Source organism: Saccostrea cucullata, unplaced genomic scaffold, assembly GCF_032062105.1.
Source record: "Saccostrea cucullata isolate Sc308-1 unplaced genomic scaffold, CSIRO_AGI_Scuc_v1 ctg171, whole genome shotgun sequence".
NCBI lineage: Eukaryota > Metazoa > Mollusca > Bivalvia > Ostreida > Ostreidae > Saccostrea > Saccostrea cuccullata.
The window spans coordinates 1-18,725 of record NW_026926065.1 but is presented as its reverse complement, the minus strand read 5'-3'; the positions used below and the strand labels follow the sequence as shown (position 1 = coordinate 18,725).

At 32.2% G+C, this 18,725-nt stretch overlaps 1 protein-coding gene and 2 long non-coding RNA genes across 3 annotated transcripts; 1 reads left to right on the top strand and 2 right to left on the bottom strand.

Annotated features, from left to right (window-relative positions):
* Positions 1–1,024: 1,024 nt before the first annotated feature.
* LOC134270581 (uncharacterized) lies at positions 1,025–6,575 on the bottom strand. The gene is made up of 3 exons (XR_009992851.1): positions 6,484–6,575; positions 4,974–5,170; positions 1,025–1,073 (listed from the first exon to the last, which is right to left on the bottom strand). It is a non-coding gene; the product is annotated as an uncharacterized LOC134270581 (long non-coding RNA).
* A 324-nt stretch (positions 6,576–6,899) lies between these two features.
* Positions 6,900–9,991, bottom strand: LOC134270580 (uncharacterized). Its single transcript, XR_009992850.1, has 3 exons — positions 9,795–9,991; positions 9,106–9,499; positions 6,900–7,488 (listed from the first exon to the last, which is right to left on the bottom strand). It is a non-coding gene; the product is annotated as an uncharacterized LOC134270580 (long non-coding RNA).
* Positions 9,992–12,360: 2,369 nt separating this feature from the next.
* Positions 12,361–13,326, top strand: LOC134270602 (uncharacterized). Its single transcript, XM_062752831.1, has one exon. The coding sequence runs from the start codon at positions 12,361–12,363 to the stop codon at positions 13,324–13,326; it is 966 nt and encodes a 321-aa protein (XP_062608815.1).
* The last annotated feature ends 5,399 nt before the right edge of the window (positions 13,327–18,725 follow it).

Sequence of the window (18,725 nt, the reverse complement as noted above, 5' to 3'; positions counted from 1 at the left end):
AGTGTATCATATACTCAACAAAAAAAGAAACGCATATTTTTTACTTATCAAAGAAATTTTGAAAAAGTGTATGGAACGACTAATTTCTTTTCCCATTGGATACCTGTGATCTATTTTAATGGACAACATGGGGATTTTAAAACCCAAGTGTTGAATTATTTCCCTTGAATAATCATGTTTATGAAAATAGTGTTTTTCATTATTTCTTGTAAATCGGGGGTCTATTTTCATTGATATTTTCGATTTAAAGAAACAATAAACGCTCCTATTAAACACATATTTAAGATTTGATAGCAATGCTAATGCTGCAATTTCACGCCTTAACAAAGATGAACTGAAAACGGGCTAACTATGACGATAACCGGAGCTACGCAACAGGAGGTTGCAACTGCATTTAGTGTTCACCAATCGGCTTTGCAGCAGTTTAACGTACGTCTCCACCAGCTAAGAACACGGACAACAGACAAAAAACTGGCCGTAAACGGGTTATCGTACCCAGAAAGGACCGTCAACCCCCCCTTTCAGCAATCAATTCATAATTGCTGCACAAACTGCTCCTACAATTGCTGGTTGAAGAAATCATCAGCATAAAAGTGCACAAATCGTTCACAAGGGACTGAGAGGAGATGGTATTCGTACCCGACATCCGCACACTGGAATCAATTTGGCGTTGAGACGTTGCACAATACATATTGTTATGCCCCTTGAATTTTCGGGCAATGAAAATGGCAACAACCTGACTATTCAATTTGCAACATATGACATTTTTAAATTTTATCACAACAAACTCTAAAATTACTTAAATAAAATAAGGTTTAAACTTAAAACTTAGATTTTCATATTAAATTGAATATGCGTTTCTTTTTTTGTTGAGTATAAATGGACTTACACAGTAATGAAAATTTGTATACCCTTTCAATGAGAAAAAATTAGTCTGAGTACTAGTCTTAAGATCGGACCAGCTACTGTGTAATAATCTGGATTTGCTGAACCAGTTGTTCTTGTTGCTGCCACTCCCGTCGAATTCCAAAAAAAGCAAGTGTTTTCCCGTGTTCTCCAAACACTACCCGGACCTACATGTAATGTTCATTATCCCAATTTGTTAAAATAAAGGTTAACTGTTGCACCTGATCTATAGATTTATTGTATTTATCCATCAATTCAAGAACTTTTTATCAATACAAATATTCATATTCATTAAAATTTAATCACTGTTTTACAGGCATGACAAGATCTTGTTGTCTCTCAATATTCTTTAACTACAAAAAATCTATTTTTGGTCTGTTGTTCTATGTCCTGTTCATTCGTTTTATTTCTTTGCAAGATTTATGAGACTGGTCATTTTTTAGTGTGTTTTGGCTCTTTTAAAAAAAAAACAAACTTTTTTACACCTGCTTTGTCCGATAATCAAAATCAAATTAGTACTTTTGGACATTTTAAGAAAAAGAAATTATTTTTAAAACACAAATACAACTTTCTTTATTGAGTTTGTTTAAGCTAAGTGTATGAACGATTTATACGATGGCCGATATCAGCCATGACAGTTTACATACAAATTTAAGGGTAGCGTGTCAGTGAATTGTTTCACATGACAGTCTAACCTTAAAGCAAAGTGGCAAAATGTACAAGCTGTCATTCCGTGATGTCAAGTTACTGTGGCATGATATACACTTTGCTTTTCGTAAAGTGTACAGCGTGTTCATACAACTTTGCTTGATGGCACTTTACCCTTAAGTGCAATTAAAATACTTCATATCCAAAAAACAAATAAATGAACAAATAAAAAAAAGATAAGATCAACCAACCAGCATGGGGGAACTATTAACATTGAGAAAGTTCAGTTTCTGAGACTTTATTGTGGTCGCAATCGGGGCCAAAATGATTATTAACATATGCGTATATCCAATTTTGTTACTTAAATTAAACTTATTGGTGATATACATGTATAAACCTTTAACTATATAGTATAATGTATTTTAATTAACCTTAAACATGTGGCTATATACCTGCTGCCTAATCTATTTATGTATTTATTACATAATAAAATATGTTCAAATCTATCGTCCTGAGTGTCGAGTAAAGGTCAATTTTTGGAGCCCATCACCGGTATATTGTGACTTCATTATATGAGTGAAAAATGTTTGAATGGATAGTATAAAATCAATCATTCAATTATTTACATTATCATTTCATTCCTTTTAGATTTTTTTCACAAAGATTTCAAGTTACGTTTTGATAAAAAAAAATGGATGACGAAATGAATCCTTAGAATACTAAGAGGGTAGATAACACCTGCAAAGCATTGCCATATTAAAAGAAGTTTAGAAAACTGGTTATTTTTGTTTATTTTAAAATCTTTAATTGTTTTAGAGTGAGGGGGCATTCACTTGGTAGAGGTGTAAGATATTATTCAGATCGCATACTTTTGTAGCTTTTCAAAGGACCTTTTGGGGGGAGGCATGAGTGATATACTATAAATATCCTTACTTTCACAAAATATCATTTAATAGTTTTACACAAAGTTAACGTTTATATATGTTAATATAATTATATGTTTGAAATCGGCCCCGATCGCAACCGAAATAAATGTCTCAGAAACCGAACTTTCTCAATGTTAATAGTTCCTCCATGCTGGTTGGTTGATCTTATCTTTTTTTTTATTTATTCATTCATTTGTTTTTTGGATAAAGTATTTTAATTGCACTTAAGGGTAAAGTGCCATCAAGCAAAGTTGTATGAACACGCTGTACACTTTACGAAAAGCAAAGTGTATATCATGCCACAGTAACTTGACATCACGGAATGACAGCTTGTACATTTTGCCACTTTGCTTTAAGGTTAGACTGTCATGTGAAACAATTCACCGACACGCTACCCTTAAATTTGTATGTAAACTGTCATGGCTGATATCGGCCATCGTAGATTTAATATTATAAATGCACATAATGTTAACCTACATGCATACAATCATTTTTGTAATATCAGGCAGAATTGTAAAAAAAAAAAAACAACTATTTTCTACTTTGTTAAATGGAAACAACATGAAGATAACCTAGAGAGATCGATCTCATAAAATCTATAGTCAATGCAAAGAGGATCAAGCACGGACCTCTGGAAATTCCAGATGCTGTATCATGGGCGCACGAGAGAGTAATTATTCCACCCCCCATGTGATTATCAGGTGGACAAGACATGTGCAGTCCTTATAGTCAAATTGAGTTTTTAAAAAATGATAGCCTACGCCTAAGTCTCTAAAGACCATATAAATGCTGTGAACTCCTGCATACCTTTAATATCTGCTTCAGGGTACCATATTTTAGAATCAGTTTGATTATTTAGAGAAAATGCTATTGTTTAACAATAACAAGTTATAAACAGCTTTGATATCAATAAGAAGTTATCAAAAGCATGTTTTTTTCAAATTCTCAAGAAATAGTATATAGTACAGAAAAAAAAGATAATTTGAATTTTAGTATTTTCAAAATACATATCTGATTGACAACTCTTCTATATGCTCTAGCACAGTCTCTCTCTCCCTATTTACATTTTTTAAGCAATTAACAATTAATATAGGAGTTCAGATACAAGCTTATCAAAAGAGAGGTTACTAAAATTATTTTGGATTGAATCGGTTGTAAGAAGTACAGCAGGGTTCTCCATGAGCTGTTTTACTGTGTTGCTCCCGAAACAGTAAAATTTTCCCCTACACAGTAATGATTCAAATTTTATGCGTGCGACACGGTAAAAGTTTTGCCGACACAGTAGGATTTGTGATAAGTAGAAACTCAAAACATATGAATTCACTCTAACTGAAACTTTAAGCAAACAAGTCTATCGTCTTTCAATTCTAAAAGCAAGAGCACTGAATTACCAGGGCTTCACCTTGCACAATCAATCATCTCCTAGACCTTCCGATATTTTGGATTGAATCGGTTGTAAGAAGTACAGCAGGGTTCTCCACGAGCTGTTTTACTGTGTTGCTCCCGAAACAGTAAAATTTTCCCCTACACAGTAATGATTCAAATTTTATGCGTGCGACACGGTAAAAGTTTTGCCGACACAGTAGGATTTGTGATAAGTAGAAACTCAAAACATATGAATTCACTCTAACTGAAACTTTAAGCAAACAAGTCTATCGTCTTTCAATTCTAAAAGCAAAAGCACTGAATTACCAGGGCTTCACCTTGCGCAATCAATCATCTCCTAGACCTTCATCGGACTTTAAGCATGAAGGAACAAAGGCAAATGATTGTTTCAACACTTCGATGTAACGGTTAATTGGTAGTTGCATTAAAATAATTGTATTATGTTTAAAAAAATATATTTAAATACTGGTATGTCTTTTCGAACTCTATAGAGCCACGGCTCTAGGATTATGTTAGCACTGTAAGTCAAACATAACATCGTACCGAAGTAATTTAACTGATGGAAATAAATTGCTTAAAATTTTCAATATGTTCAAGGAACTTTTAAAAGTATTTTACTATTCTAAAGGTTCTTTTTTGGTAATTCAGTGATTTGATCAAGAAAACTGACAAATAACCACGGTAAATTTACTTTCAATAATGTTTAGTAGTTTCCAGATTTTCCTCTGCTTTTCAGAACATGTGTTTTTTCTTTCACCAATTTGTACGACCATACTATTTGTGTAGCGAGTTAGCGATTTAAAAAAAAAAATATGTGCATATATTGCTTCGTAATTATAATGAAAAGTGATTCAGGTGCGAATTTGATCGCAAAAATACCCCGAAATTTTAAGTGCTTCGCGTAAACTCTGCAACACAGTAAAATTTCAAACGATGGAGAACCCTGAGTACAGTGTATCACATGCTGAAATATCGAATATAAGTTTACTTCCACACGCAGAATCAGACTAAAACAATTGCTTTTGAAATACTGCTATAATGATGTTTGCCGCTAACAAATATTAACAGCTTCTAATAATACTTAAACGTATAAGAATATAAATAAACCTTAACAATATCTAGGGAATTCCAATGATCAATAAGTGGACTTCGAAAATGCCTTCCGCTGTACCTCCAGTTTTCAAGCTTAAACTGTCGGGGAATACAGCCTCGTTTTGGTGTGCAGTGTTATGGGGATCTATTGTCCCATGCAGCATAGACATCATATCCATTGCCTTTTATAGCATGGAAAACCAGCGTCCAGGCTTAAATTGGAGAGTCAAAAGGTCACATGTTAGTTCCTTGGAGAATTATGCTTAGACTGATTTAAAAATATGCAATATCATGGGGATAATTCTCTTGATTCAGGGGCCCAACTGGGGTTTCCTTTGCCCTGTACTACGCTTATCATACTAAATATGAGGATATTTTCTATTTCAATGCATTTCTTTTCACGTAATTTATAAAATTGAATAAAAAAAAAAAACAAAACAAAAACAAAAAACAGTTGTTGAAAAATTTAATTAGAATTTCATATGATTTAATTCTGGTTGTAACACTGTATTTGACAGGATAAAAATACTTGATATCGTATAGAATGGGATGCCTATGTCCCATGCATTGACTTGCGTCAAAAACGTATCAAACCGCCTGACGTTACATTCAAATTTTGAAGAAACTGAAGTCATTTTATCAGAACAATTCTCTTTTTTTTTGCACAAAATGAATGAAAATTTAATTATAAGGAATTAATTTAATTGCTACCCATTTTATACGGTATAAACTGGGTTGGAACAGTTTACGCTTTTTCATAAACCGTTTTGAAATGATTTTTCGGTTGATATATACAGTGACGTCAAAGAAGCGTATTCTTGACGTTATGATAACCTGTAGCTCTTAAAGATGGGGTTATAAAGGTTTTACAAATGAAAAGTAATTTGAGATTCTTTTAATCATTTTATAATTTTTTTTATGAATCCTTTATATATGTCATATTTTTGTTATAGTCCTGAAAATAGGGGAATTTAATTAATTTTGATATTTTGAGATGCCTCCTCTGGAATCAAGGTGATAAAATTTATGTTTCTTAGATATAATATTAAATATAGTGTTGCCTATCATATATCATAATTTGAACAAAAGTCTATTTTGTATAATTTGCTTACAATGGTACCTTCGTATAAAATTATATTGAAAGCCTTATTTGTCTAAATTAAATTAAAATGAATGAATAAATTAACAAACAAAAAAATAACTATAATGATTTTATTTACAGATCCCGAGATCTGATCAGTACTATATAATGTTGTGATACCACATGTTGCCTTTCTTTGCATTCATCTATAAAGATTTAATAAGCCTAGGACTAATTTGCTGATATATTTCAATGATTTATTGTTGTTTTGCTTTATATGTTTAATCTTATTATTCCTTTAATAAAAGTTAAAAGAAATGCCTAAGGAAAATCACGTTACATCACTTACTGAAAAGTACTTTTTTTCTTTTATTCCAGAGTCCAGTTTTACTTATATATACCAATGTAATGAACAAAAATTCAATCTAGAAAAACAAAACTTACCGTCTTCAATATTGTGTCCAAGACAAGAAAAGAAGGCCAAGGACAGACAAAGTGGCATCCAAAAAATCACCATTATGATCTAAACTGCCTTTAAAAAAGTTCCAACAGCACAAACTTGTGTTAACAGTTTATATAAAAGTGTGAAATAAGAAAGAAGGAATTAGTTATAATTTTGATGAACCAATTTTATAAAACAAGAAAAATAGCAAATTTATCATTTTCGTTTTCTTCTTATAGATTTTACCTTTTATATCCTAGAGTGTATAGTACCTTGAAAAAAAATTATAATTTCTATTTAAATGAAATTTATATCTATTAATAACACCTGCTACGTAACAAAGATGAAATCGAATGCAGTAAAACAATTTAAAGTTTTACAATTGAAAGATTATATCTATAATTGCTTTTAGAGCGTGACACATTTTATTTACTCACAAATATAAATTACCAGAGACAAAAAATGATTTGGGAAAAAAAGTTACATCCCATTGTATTCTTACATTATCCGTTATCTGTTGTACAACACAATGTTTTTAATTTAACTTTTTATCTAAATAAATTTAAGTAGAATCAAGACTAAATACGTACTCGTGAATTTTCTCATATACTACCCTTAAAATATCCTTTCTTTACTCCATGTTATACATTATTATATTTACTAGAACGCGCTACATGTCTTCGTTTGTAATATTTAATAAAGTTTAGAAAACCAGTTTAGGTACGTTAACCCAAATATTCAAATTGTTTGTCGGTTGTATTGCAAATTACACGATCTTTGTGAAGTTCGTAAAAACAACCTAATATGGGTTGCATTTTACTGGCATGTTTAAATGTTTAATTAGAACCATGTATCACGCCATTGCGTTTATACTAATTTTAACAATAAACATCTCGACAATGAAGGTTTGAATGTATAACACACTTGTTTTTTTCCTTCTGTAAATGTATCTATTTCAAAGGATATATTTTAAACTGGTGGCACTATTCCAAAACTCATCTTCAATGCTTAAGATCAGACGACATGTTCCTCAAAAATATATAATTTTTCCCAAGAATTTATCATTGAAGTATCTATTAGGTACATAAACAAGTTTCCTCACAAAAAATAAGGGTACCTTACCAGGCATTTGGCCAAGATACCATATGGTCATATTTCTTATATATCCCTTATGGGTTATCTTCTAAATGGCCTATAACACAATTTTTGGTGCACTTATATTTGAAAACATTTTGAAAACAATGTAGAAATCAGAAGAGAATGACAGATATGAATAATTTGTGATATAATACCAAGAGATACAAAACATATACGAGGGCTGTTCAATAAATAATGTCCTGAACTATATGACATACATTACAGATATCATATGACATTAAACTTGACTTTCTCTCATTATTGAATCTTTCATGAATTTATAACAGTTTATATGACCACTTTTCAACACATAGTTTCATCGTGAGAAGCTGGAAAACAAGGGCTTTTTGAGACACTGCATTATAAATGAATGGTAAAGAATCAGTAAACTAGAGTGAAAATAAAAGCTTCATTAAAGCTGCCGTAAAACTTGTTAAAAATCCCAAAGAAATATTTACTGAAATATGTGACATTTACAGCAACCAATACCTGTTTTGTAGACAAGAGAGCAGGTGGATTTCAATGATAAAAAATTATATAATGGGCATCAAAAATGGGTACCCTCCTTGCCAACAAAAATTATAAAAACTTATGTACTGTTCGCCAAATTTCAACAAATGATATTTGATGATGTATGATTGACATTAAGACACATAGCAAATTTGCTAGACATCATTTCGGGGGTAGTTTACACTGTATTTAAGAAATGTTTGACGGTAAAAAAGCTTAACACTCAAAGGTCACCCTATATTTTGAAAAATGACTGAAAATGACAGCGTGTACAAAATTCTTAACAATTATTTCAAAATATCAGTATTTGTAGTTATACACGTTTGTTTTATTTTCAAACAGATATTTGAACATGTATCTATTGCTAAAAACCCTAAAAACAAAATTTACCATAAGATGTACTTGATAAAAACGGCGAATGTCTGTCAAGTGCAGAGGTATGCATGAGCACAAAGACAGATTTGTATGTAATTTTCTTAAACATTAGTGGTATTGTTGTTCAAAATCGTATTGGGAGAGGCGTTTACTTTCTGGAGGAGTCTAGAAAGCACTTTTTTGGCCAAAAAATCAAAAGGTTTATTAGAGGAAGGACCCAGAATCAGGAATCCACTACATTGAATTTCTTCAAGACAGCGTCCAAACCCGCATGCCCTGAAGAGTTAAGGGGTTTTCGGGATAAACAGAAAGTGTTTCTATTTCCAAACTTAGAAAAAACACCTTTCAGAAGGAAGAAACAAGTCCGGGAAATCATTGGATCTGCCATTTTCCGGTCTACTAAGGGTCATACCCAAAAATGAGTTCTTCAAACGATCAGAAAATGGATAAAAAATGTTACGGACATGTACTTTACTTAAAAGAGATTAATTATAGTAAAATCATTAAGAATAAATCATTGAAAAGCGTCTTTTGCTTCTTTCTGAGCACCGAGGACATTATTTATTGAACAGCCCTCGTATATTAGGAACGTATCGTCTGACCTTAATACAAAACAGAAATATATATGATAAATTACAAAAAACTGTCTTGCATGATACTGTTTAATTCACATATTTGGATTCATAGTCCAAGCACGTAAATTTATTTAGAATAGCCAGAAATGACACAGATATACAATCTCTGTATATTTCACAGTCCCTGGACAATGATCGCCAAACAAAATGCTCCCAGGTGTAAACTGACAGGTTTCTTTATGGCTACATAACTCCGATACTGTATCAGTGACGTTCCTCTGACAACCATAAACCCTCCTTCCACCGCATATGTTCCCTTTTGGTTGTCCGAAGATAGCCGAACGTACGACAATTCTTTCCCGGCAGCTTATTGTGGTCGGTCTGTTGTTGCATACTACGATCGTATGTTCAGTCACTTGTTCTTAAGAAAAGAAATACAGAATTTTGGTAGACATTTCATATAAACTATTTTATATATACGAAAAAAGAAACTATTTTAGATGTTACTTTCGGAGCGTTTGGTTATCAGAATTTATACGCAACTTTTTAAAAAAATGTTTTGTGGTGCATTTATATATCTATGAAATAAACTATCGTGATTAAAAAAAAAATGAAAATGTGGAAATGCTCTTCAAAGATGTATTTTTTAAACAACGGATTATAACTGAATTATATATCTGAACAAAACAGTGCTCCTAGAAAGTAGGAAATTTTACCTGTTGAAAGAGAAACAATTGTGGCAACAAGGCAAATATCCAACAGCAAAGTAAAGCTCATGATGCAGATAGCTCTTTCACTGTTTTAATTCCAACGAAGTAAAGTGTCTGTACGCTGTAGGTTTTTGTTTCACATCAGAATTATTCAATCTTACTTCGGGCTAATGGTAGATATAAATACACCAATTTGAAACATATTGTCTGTAGTCACGGCTTTAAAACCAAAATTAATGCGTAATATTGTAGCATCTGTTATGCATTTTCAAATTGCCTTGTTTTACATTATTAATAATCGTGGGAAAGTCTGACTTCAAAGAACATAGTTTCCTGTTGAAATAAGCATTGAATAATTTTATATCAGTCTAACCTTATACTTCAACAACTCAAATGTTACTGCTTTAACTGTTTGAAAATAATAATAATGTATTCATATTAATATTTTGTTAAACTATTTATCATATATGTATACATGTATTTATAATTATATGTAACGTGTATGTATAAAAGTGCAAGGGACTTCTTTGTCATTTTTCTTCTTATATTGAATGAAAGATAAACTAGAGGAACACCCATCCGCTGATTTTTTATTGAACTTTATGGTAAGGTCATGTGACATGTGTATTCATTAATCATTTTTGATTCAAAGGCTAATCAAGTGGTGTAAATTAATTAATTACAAACATGAACCATATGTATACATGTACCACAATGAAATTTATTTATTAATTAATGCTATATATGGTGTATTTGAGATTTGAAAAATAGTACTGTAACAATTAATGGGTTTATGTATTCCAGTTATACAAGTCGGCCTTTGATGATCTGTGATTGGCTGAAGCTGATTATGTGACCTTTAACGACACTATACAAGCAAGCGCAGCTAAGCTGCGAGGTTCCTTTTTGTCCAATTGCCAGACGGAAGAAGAGGCATATTTCGGCGATATGGTTAGTTGGGTGGGTGGCCTAGTACTACTGAGGCTTACCACAATATTTTATCAATACTAGGTGGATTGCCTGACGATGGAGGCTTGCCACAATAAAGAAGTTAGTATTGTGTGACTAACCATCTAGAGGCCGACCACAGAGGGAAGTCAACCCTCAAAGGCTTGTCTCTGGTGACCTCTCTAGATAGTGTAAGTCTCTGATAGCAGTGGATGACTGTGCGTCCTGAAAAAGGACAATTCAGTATCTTCTGTTGTCAGAGGCTGACCACTGGGAGATTGGACTTAGCGTCGTGACTGACACTACGAGCCTGAATAAGGCAATATTGGTGTTGGTCTGGTGCCATTGGGTGAACCCGTGATTTTTGTAAATACATGTATAACGCTGACATTCAAGTTTGATTTTCCCCCAAGCAAGGGAAGGGCCATATTTGTGTATATTTGCAGGCCGATCATTTTATCTAATCATTTTTAAGAGGAAAATTATTTATTGTAAATATCAATCTTTACCGAGATCCTGGAATCAACCAGGTACGACCCCTAAACACGTTACAGTACGATAGTGAGTGAAGATCAACACAAAATAGGTTATATACATGAACATTTACGATTTTTAACTTGAAAGAAAAATCTCGATTATTTAAATTGACTTTACATGTAAATGCTTCGACTCTTAAAATAGGGAGTTGAGAAATAACTGGTTTATTGTTTTAATAAAATAATAATTAAGTAATTTAATTGAAATGCAATTAATTTTAATCGCACAATTTCTTGGTCCTATTTTCATATTAAACAAAATAAAAGTAGATTAAACACCTTAATTTTTTTTAGTTAGTCTGAAAATTTCAACAATACAGACTGTATAATTATACAATATGTCATATATAACCTTATTAGTCAAGTAAACAATTGAGAGCCAGTTTAACTGAGTGTGCGTTCAACAGAATGTGTCTACGTTGCAGGAAGAGAATTTTACCGAAAAGCTAATGCTTGTTCATGGTTAAAAAAGAAAGAAAACATTTTACTATACATATAATTGTCTGCATAAATTGAAAGTCAGTCATTTTTGGTGATCTAGATTTCGTGAATCTTGTATACATATATTTGACTCAAACGTGTTTTATGGATTAAGCTCTTTTTTAAAATGTTTTAAACTCTTCTTGAGCATTAGTTGCATTCATGCATGCATATCATGGCTTATCGGGTATTTTGCATTCAATTGGAGTCGTATAAATTCAAAGTTAATTGCAATCCTTTTTATTTATTTAATAAAATATGTTCGAAACATAACAATCATTTATACTTTTTTTACCTATAAAGAATATTTGCAATTTTTCAAAATAGCATTGTGGCAAAATACTGCAATTCACAAAAAAAATATTTTGCATTGCCTTCCGAAGTCCCAAATAAATATTAAACAACTCAATAACCTGACCTAAATAAGTTATATGCAATTATATTGCATAGGGGAAGCATTTAAAAGTTTACAAATAAGAACCTAAGACACGCATATGCCTGTCGATCTATGTCATCTGAGTCAGGTATTTAAATTCTATTCAAAGCCGTTCAAGATAGTCTTTCCTGAATTGAACACCCGATCAAATTATGTAAGGCTATGTGCAAGAATGGCAGACAATATAATGCAAGATTTTTTGAGCTGCCAGTTTTGTAATATGAAAGTACAGTTCTTTTGCAAACCGTGTGGAAAAAGACTGTGTAAAGAATGCTTATTGCAACACTTTGAGATAAGCGAAGTCGATCATGTCATTGTTTTGTATAACAAAAGATTCAAAATTGTGGAAAAATCAATCCATGACCCAGAAGTAACGGATATTATTCCAAGTGGACTAGATAATATGATATGTGTGAGATACAGTGAGAAGCAGAACATTTATGTAGCAGAAAAGGATGCCCAACGTCTGAAACTTTTTGACACAGAAGGACATCTCCTTGATATATACAAACCAAAAAACATGGTGAGGTTTTTCACTCCGACTAAAGATGGCTTTTTATATACAGCTTCAGAAGGTATAAGGAAAGTAAATGATGTTGGAGACACACTTTTACTACCTCTGGAAGGCAGTCTCAGGGGCATAATATTTGTCGAACCAGAGACGGTATTCGTCTGCAATACCACACCTCCCAGAATATTCAAGTTTAATATAAAGGGAGAGAAACTTCTTGAAATAGGAAACAGTATTGGTGGGCATGTATTTCAATTTCCCGACAATATTGCTATAAATGGCAATGGCGATATTTGCGTGACCAATCCGGCGTTTTTACGTCTTGAAAAAGGAACCTCATCAGTGGTTGTGGTGAATAGTGAGGGCGATTTTCGCTTTTCATACGATGCCCATAAAGATGAATTATTCCATCCAGTGGACATCTGTTGTAATTCTAATTGTGATATGATTATTGCTGACGATGCAAACCACAAATTTCACGTCATCAACAAAGATGGCCGTCTTCTAAGGTTCCTGACGTATGAGGGAATTCAAAGTCCGTGTAGCGTCACCACTGACAGTGAAGACAGACTCTATTTCTCACAAATGGACGATCCGTCTCTAAGAATAATTCATTATTTTTATTAGTTGTAAAATATCAGAACCAGTAAGATATCCTACGTTTAGTAAAGATTCATGTACTGTGTTATATATTCTAATTTGTAGAAAAATATTTTTGAATTGAAGGATTACAGTCACAACGATGTACATTGCTGATACTTTTTTTATTGTAACCAATTCAAATGAAAAGGTCCTGATTGACCCAATAAACCTTTTAAATAAGTTAATTAATTATAAAAACAAAAATGAAAATAAAAAAACAAAAAAACTATTTGTATTTCCGTCAAGGATTAATAAAACAATATAGACTAAGTGCAAAATTGAGAACAGAATCAGTATTTTACATCGTTTTACCAAAATCAAAACATTACTTGCTCTGAGGTCATTGTACTTTTAAGCTTGAATATGATTATGTGTCTCTATTTTCCATATAAATAATTAATTGGGATACTGCTGATGGACAATCTGTTTTATAGCGACTGTAAACGTGTGCCAATCATCTACTAGTAATCTCTACATTCGTTATAATTGTTTTGATTACTTGTAAGCATAAATTACTTATCGTTTGCTCGCATTTGCGTATTATACGTTCCAATTGTTATGCGTTTATTTTTAACATATTGAATTTGATTTAGGAATATTCCGTCTACATGTAAAGGGGATCGGTACGAGCTAACACTATAACAAAAGTCTATTTTATATACATGGGTTTCGTAAGAACTTACCTAACATACGAATTTTAATCATTAAGTGTACGGAAATATTGAAAAGGAAATATAGAAATATTTATTTAAACGGGGAAAATATCTATCTATTAGAAACATTAATATTTGTATTAGTCATAAGGTTTTGATACATATTTGAAATTATACACGGACACAAATGAGAATGTTATCTTTCAAAATATTTCCTGAACCTATGAAAACTCGATATATTTTACAAGCTACACGCAAGATATATGATTCATGACATAGATTAAATAGTCAAATACTCAATTTACTTGTATTAAGTAGTTGTTAAAATTGCAAGGCACATGAATTTATATAACAAATTCCCTTTGAATAATGCATCAAAATTGAAAAGTATATGCAAGATTAATATGACTAAAAATATTTAAATGTTTTTTTTTTCCTTCTAGATAGTCGCCCACGTGTCGCAGTAGTTAGAGAGTCTGCTCTAGACTCGCTAATGCTATGTAAAATAAGAAAACAGTTATACATGTACTGCTGCCTTTGCCCTACTTTGTCAGCAATAACATATGACCATAGTTACACTACAAACACCACGTTTATGAAGTTGTCATCAACCTCCACTTCTGCCATTATTATTGATTGTATGCTTATGTTTTCTTTACTTTTAATGGATAAAATATAATGGACTCAGTATAGTCAGATTTTTAAATGTCTGTCGGGGTACAATGGTATCTCAAAGCATGTTCTATCTTGATCCTGATCGTGAAAGACATTGCAATGAACGTGTTATTTTATCGTATATTAGCGCAAGAGTGCGCGATGAACGTATTATATCGTAAGAGTACGTATTAAAACGTAGGAGATCCTTTCTACTCGAGAACTCGGATCATGATATTCGTGACAGATCGAGGTCCTTTTTCGACTAAATCTTGATAATCCTATTGGAACGTAATTCATCTTATCCGAACGGTAGTCAGATCGTCAGAGATCGCATCACATGAAATTTATCCATCGTGGCCATAGCGCATAAAAGCGTAACGAAACGTATGAAAACGCACCTATACGCATCTCTTCGTATCTTGGCATAAAATTCAACAAAAACTCTGCGATCAACTACGATTGATCTATCGTGACGTGCGTAACTGACCGCACGACAGTGGGGACGTAGCATTAGTAAGAAGTTGATCCTTACGTCGCGCGTTCGAATTCCACTGTGAGACGTGGAGATCGATCCTTCAAATGAGACCGTATAACCGAGTTTTTGTGTCGCAGTAGATACTGGCACGAAAAAGAACCCTCACTGCTCACTGGTCGTAAGAGCCGAGTATAGGACAAAAATATACATTAATTAAATGGGCTCGAGGGCAAACAGTGTGGTTCTTGGGTCTGACAAAACGCATTTGTCCACGAACACAGTCAAAAAATGTTTTCCTATACCTTTAATTTTATTTTTTGACATACATGTATCTTTGACTTTTTTTTATGATGTAACATCAGGTCTGTCACTGTTGAACACCAAAGAATGCAAATGAGATTAAGCTCTACCCATTATGTGACGTTAGCGGTCCAACATCTCATCGATCGGCGCAACATCTCACTCAGTGGTCAAACATCGATGTTTTTATGCCCGCTCAGTAAAATATTAGGTATGTGAGACCTATTTTTGCATATATATATACGTATTTATAGAAACATATTTATAACAGTTTCAGTTCTCCAACACCAAGTGGTGGCGTCATGTGAGTGAAAAAGTTCGAGAGGAACATTAAGCAACATACAATTAATCAATCAATCAACCAATCCTTGTAGAAATGTCATACGTCGGTAATGTGACAGATACTTTTTTCTTTCCGTGATCAAATTGAAATGATGTGATAATTGTGTACTTTGAACAGTTTTAAAGTTGTATCAAAGATGCATCAACAGTATATGCTGATCGAAATTTCAACTTATTCGCTAGGATACAGTTTTTATTATTTATTGAAGAAATTAAGTTGTTGATTCAATAATACTTTTCTCGTGGAAATATTTCAATATTTGACCCACATTGCCAAAGAGTTTAAAGCTTAATTGAAAAAACGCCATTTGAAGTGTTAAAATAGATTTTAAGTAGAATTATCTGGCCTCTCCAAAAGAAGAAAGTTAGAGTTTCAAGTATTATTTCCAGTTTTTATCCACGTGTGCAATGTTAAATCCAATACCTTATTGAATCAATCTTGAAAATACATAGAAATAATTCGAAGACCCCGCCCCCCCCCCCCCCAAAAAAAAAAAAACCAACAAAATAAGCATTTATGTGCACACGAATTTGCTTATCAATACTTCATAGGTATGACACTAAATTTTATTTACATTACATATACACCTTACTGTGCACCCACCAAACTCCCCAGAGTTAGCCCAATGTGGATTTTTTTTATTGTTCCAAAAACTAAAAAAATTCTATTCTTGTTACAGGTCCCGACAGGGTTTTTTCTCAGCCTTTTGAAGTTGATGCCACAATTCTTGATGAAAATCAATGTTGGGAAGTTAAAAAAAAAGTTTGTGAAATTAAGAGCAGAAAGTCATTACTTCTTACGAAATGTTAAAATTACAAGATTTTATCATGCTTATGTCTTGCTTATCCACGTTCTGTGCAATATTAAGTTAAGCTTCACATTTCGATAGATTTATAATCTTAATTTAAAAAAAATGTACTTCAGATTCAATGTAGTTTTTTAATAATGCTAAATGATAGAAGTTTAATTTTTTGTAAAATAATAATTTCTATGTGGTTTTGGAGACCAGGTCTTCAAACAATCTGTTCAAATCCCCTTGGGTACCAATTGCGCCCCATTATTAAAAGACAGTTTTCGTATTCATATGAAACAAAAATCAAAAGCTTAATATACGCTAAAAAAAGCTTTCTGTTGTTGTTGCCTGAACGTTTTCAGATCATTTTTCTCTAAAACAGTTCTCTCCTTGGTTGTTTTTCTGCGATATAATTTCACAAAGGTCATTTCCGTCTTCTGCTTAGACTATTTCACGCCATATCTGCATGTATTCTTAAATTCTTTTCAACTAAACTGATGAAACATAAACGCGAGAAAGTCTCCTTCGGTTATACATAGGGACAAAATACAAAAATAATCCAACCAAATTAAAATTCTATATTGTTATCGAACCTTTGTCATATTGAATTCTTCACAGCCACTATTACATAGATGATCGATTTAAAAAAAAATGGGTGCCTGGATTAGTATATATTTAGGTTTTTTTTTTGTTGCAAATGATGCAACTAATAAATTTCCAAAATATTAAAGAATTGTAAACTTTCTAGGGTGTTCAAATTTCTCCCTTTCTTCAACCATCCTAATTAATCTATACAAACATTTTTCTCTTAAAATTCCATTTTTGCGCAACTTTGAATAAAAAAATACACGATTAAACTTGTTCATTTAACATGATTCAGAACTATTTATGAAACCATAATCCAGACAAATAAACAATTACATATGATAATAAAAATAAAGTCTTAAAAATGCATTGTGAAACAGTGAAAAAGTACTCGTTAACCTTTCAATATATCTTACTTTATTTCTTTAATACTGTTTGTTATCTTCACCTTTCAATTCTTCAGATACCAGCATTGTAGAGGAAATTATCCAATACACATGTCCTTTAATGGTAGGTAAACCTTTATCTATTTCAGAGAGCTAATTAAGGGCATTAAGACGTATAAGTCAGTGCATATTATGATGTCATATTATGACGTTATGATTCTGTCCTGCTCCATGTAATAAAACACATAAAACAGTATCAGAGCAATGTCATGTCCTATTTCTCTATGTATAAATAATGAATAATGCTAAGAAGAATATTCTAAAGATCGACTAATAAAATTTCCGAATAAGTCCTGTTTCTAAATCAAACAGTTCAAACGGTTTTCACTGTTAGCAAACTAGGTGTTAAGTGTTATGAATAGGTTTTTTAAATGTAGAAGATGCTACAAACCGTGTATGAAATTTAAAAGCAGAGTAATTTTGAGAAATTTTCTCGACTTTGTTTTTGACGATACAATGTTGTTTCACCATGCTCCGGGGTAACAAACATGCTGCTTTAAAAATTGGCTAACATGAGTTCTATTAATCAAATGGAATAATAAAACTTCACACTGCGAGAAAATAAATGGTTTTATTTATGAAAATGTATTGATTTATAATCTTGTAATATTAATATGACGATGAGGAACATTGTCTACTTATTTTTGAATGACACTCATATATTTCTTTGGTAGAAGTGGGATTTGGATCAAAAATTAGATCGTCTAAGCTTTAGGCCCCCAGGGCTGAACTACGTATCCTACATCAAATTATTCCTTTGAATCCTTAGATTGCTCAATGTATATAATCGTCAGATTTTTCAAATAAATCAAGTGAGATACAGGTATCATACTGTTCCTTATTTAGGTTCGGGCAAACATTTATGTGGAAAAACAGAAGACGCTGCTATCGTTCTAACATTGTTGACTCAAAACACAGGCTATTATACTTTCGTGGATTGATACTCAAAGAAATACATATTAGCTTGGAACACTAAGAAAAAACTTACAAGATTCCATGTTCGTCAAACCATTAAACATGTCGATCTTTATGGTGGTTAACGCATTATATCCTATTGATTAAAAAAAATGAAGGGTTAGGGTCAAGAAAAAGTTTTTTTTACTGCAAAATAATGTTCATTTACACAAATGAT

Bases quoted from the DNA above. Each gene is read 5' to 3' on its own strand.
- LOC134270602 (XM_062752831.1), top strand. From the start codon at position 12,361: ATGGCAGACAATATAATGCAAGATTTTTTGAGCTGCCAGTTTTGTAAT.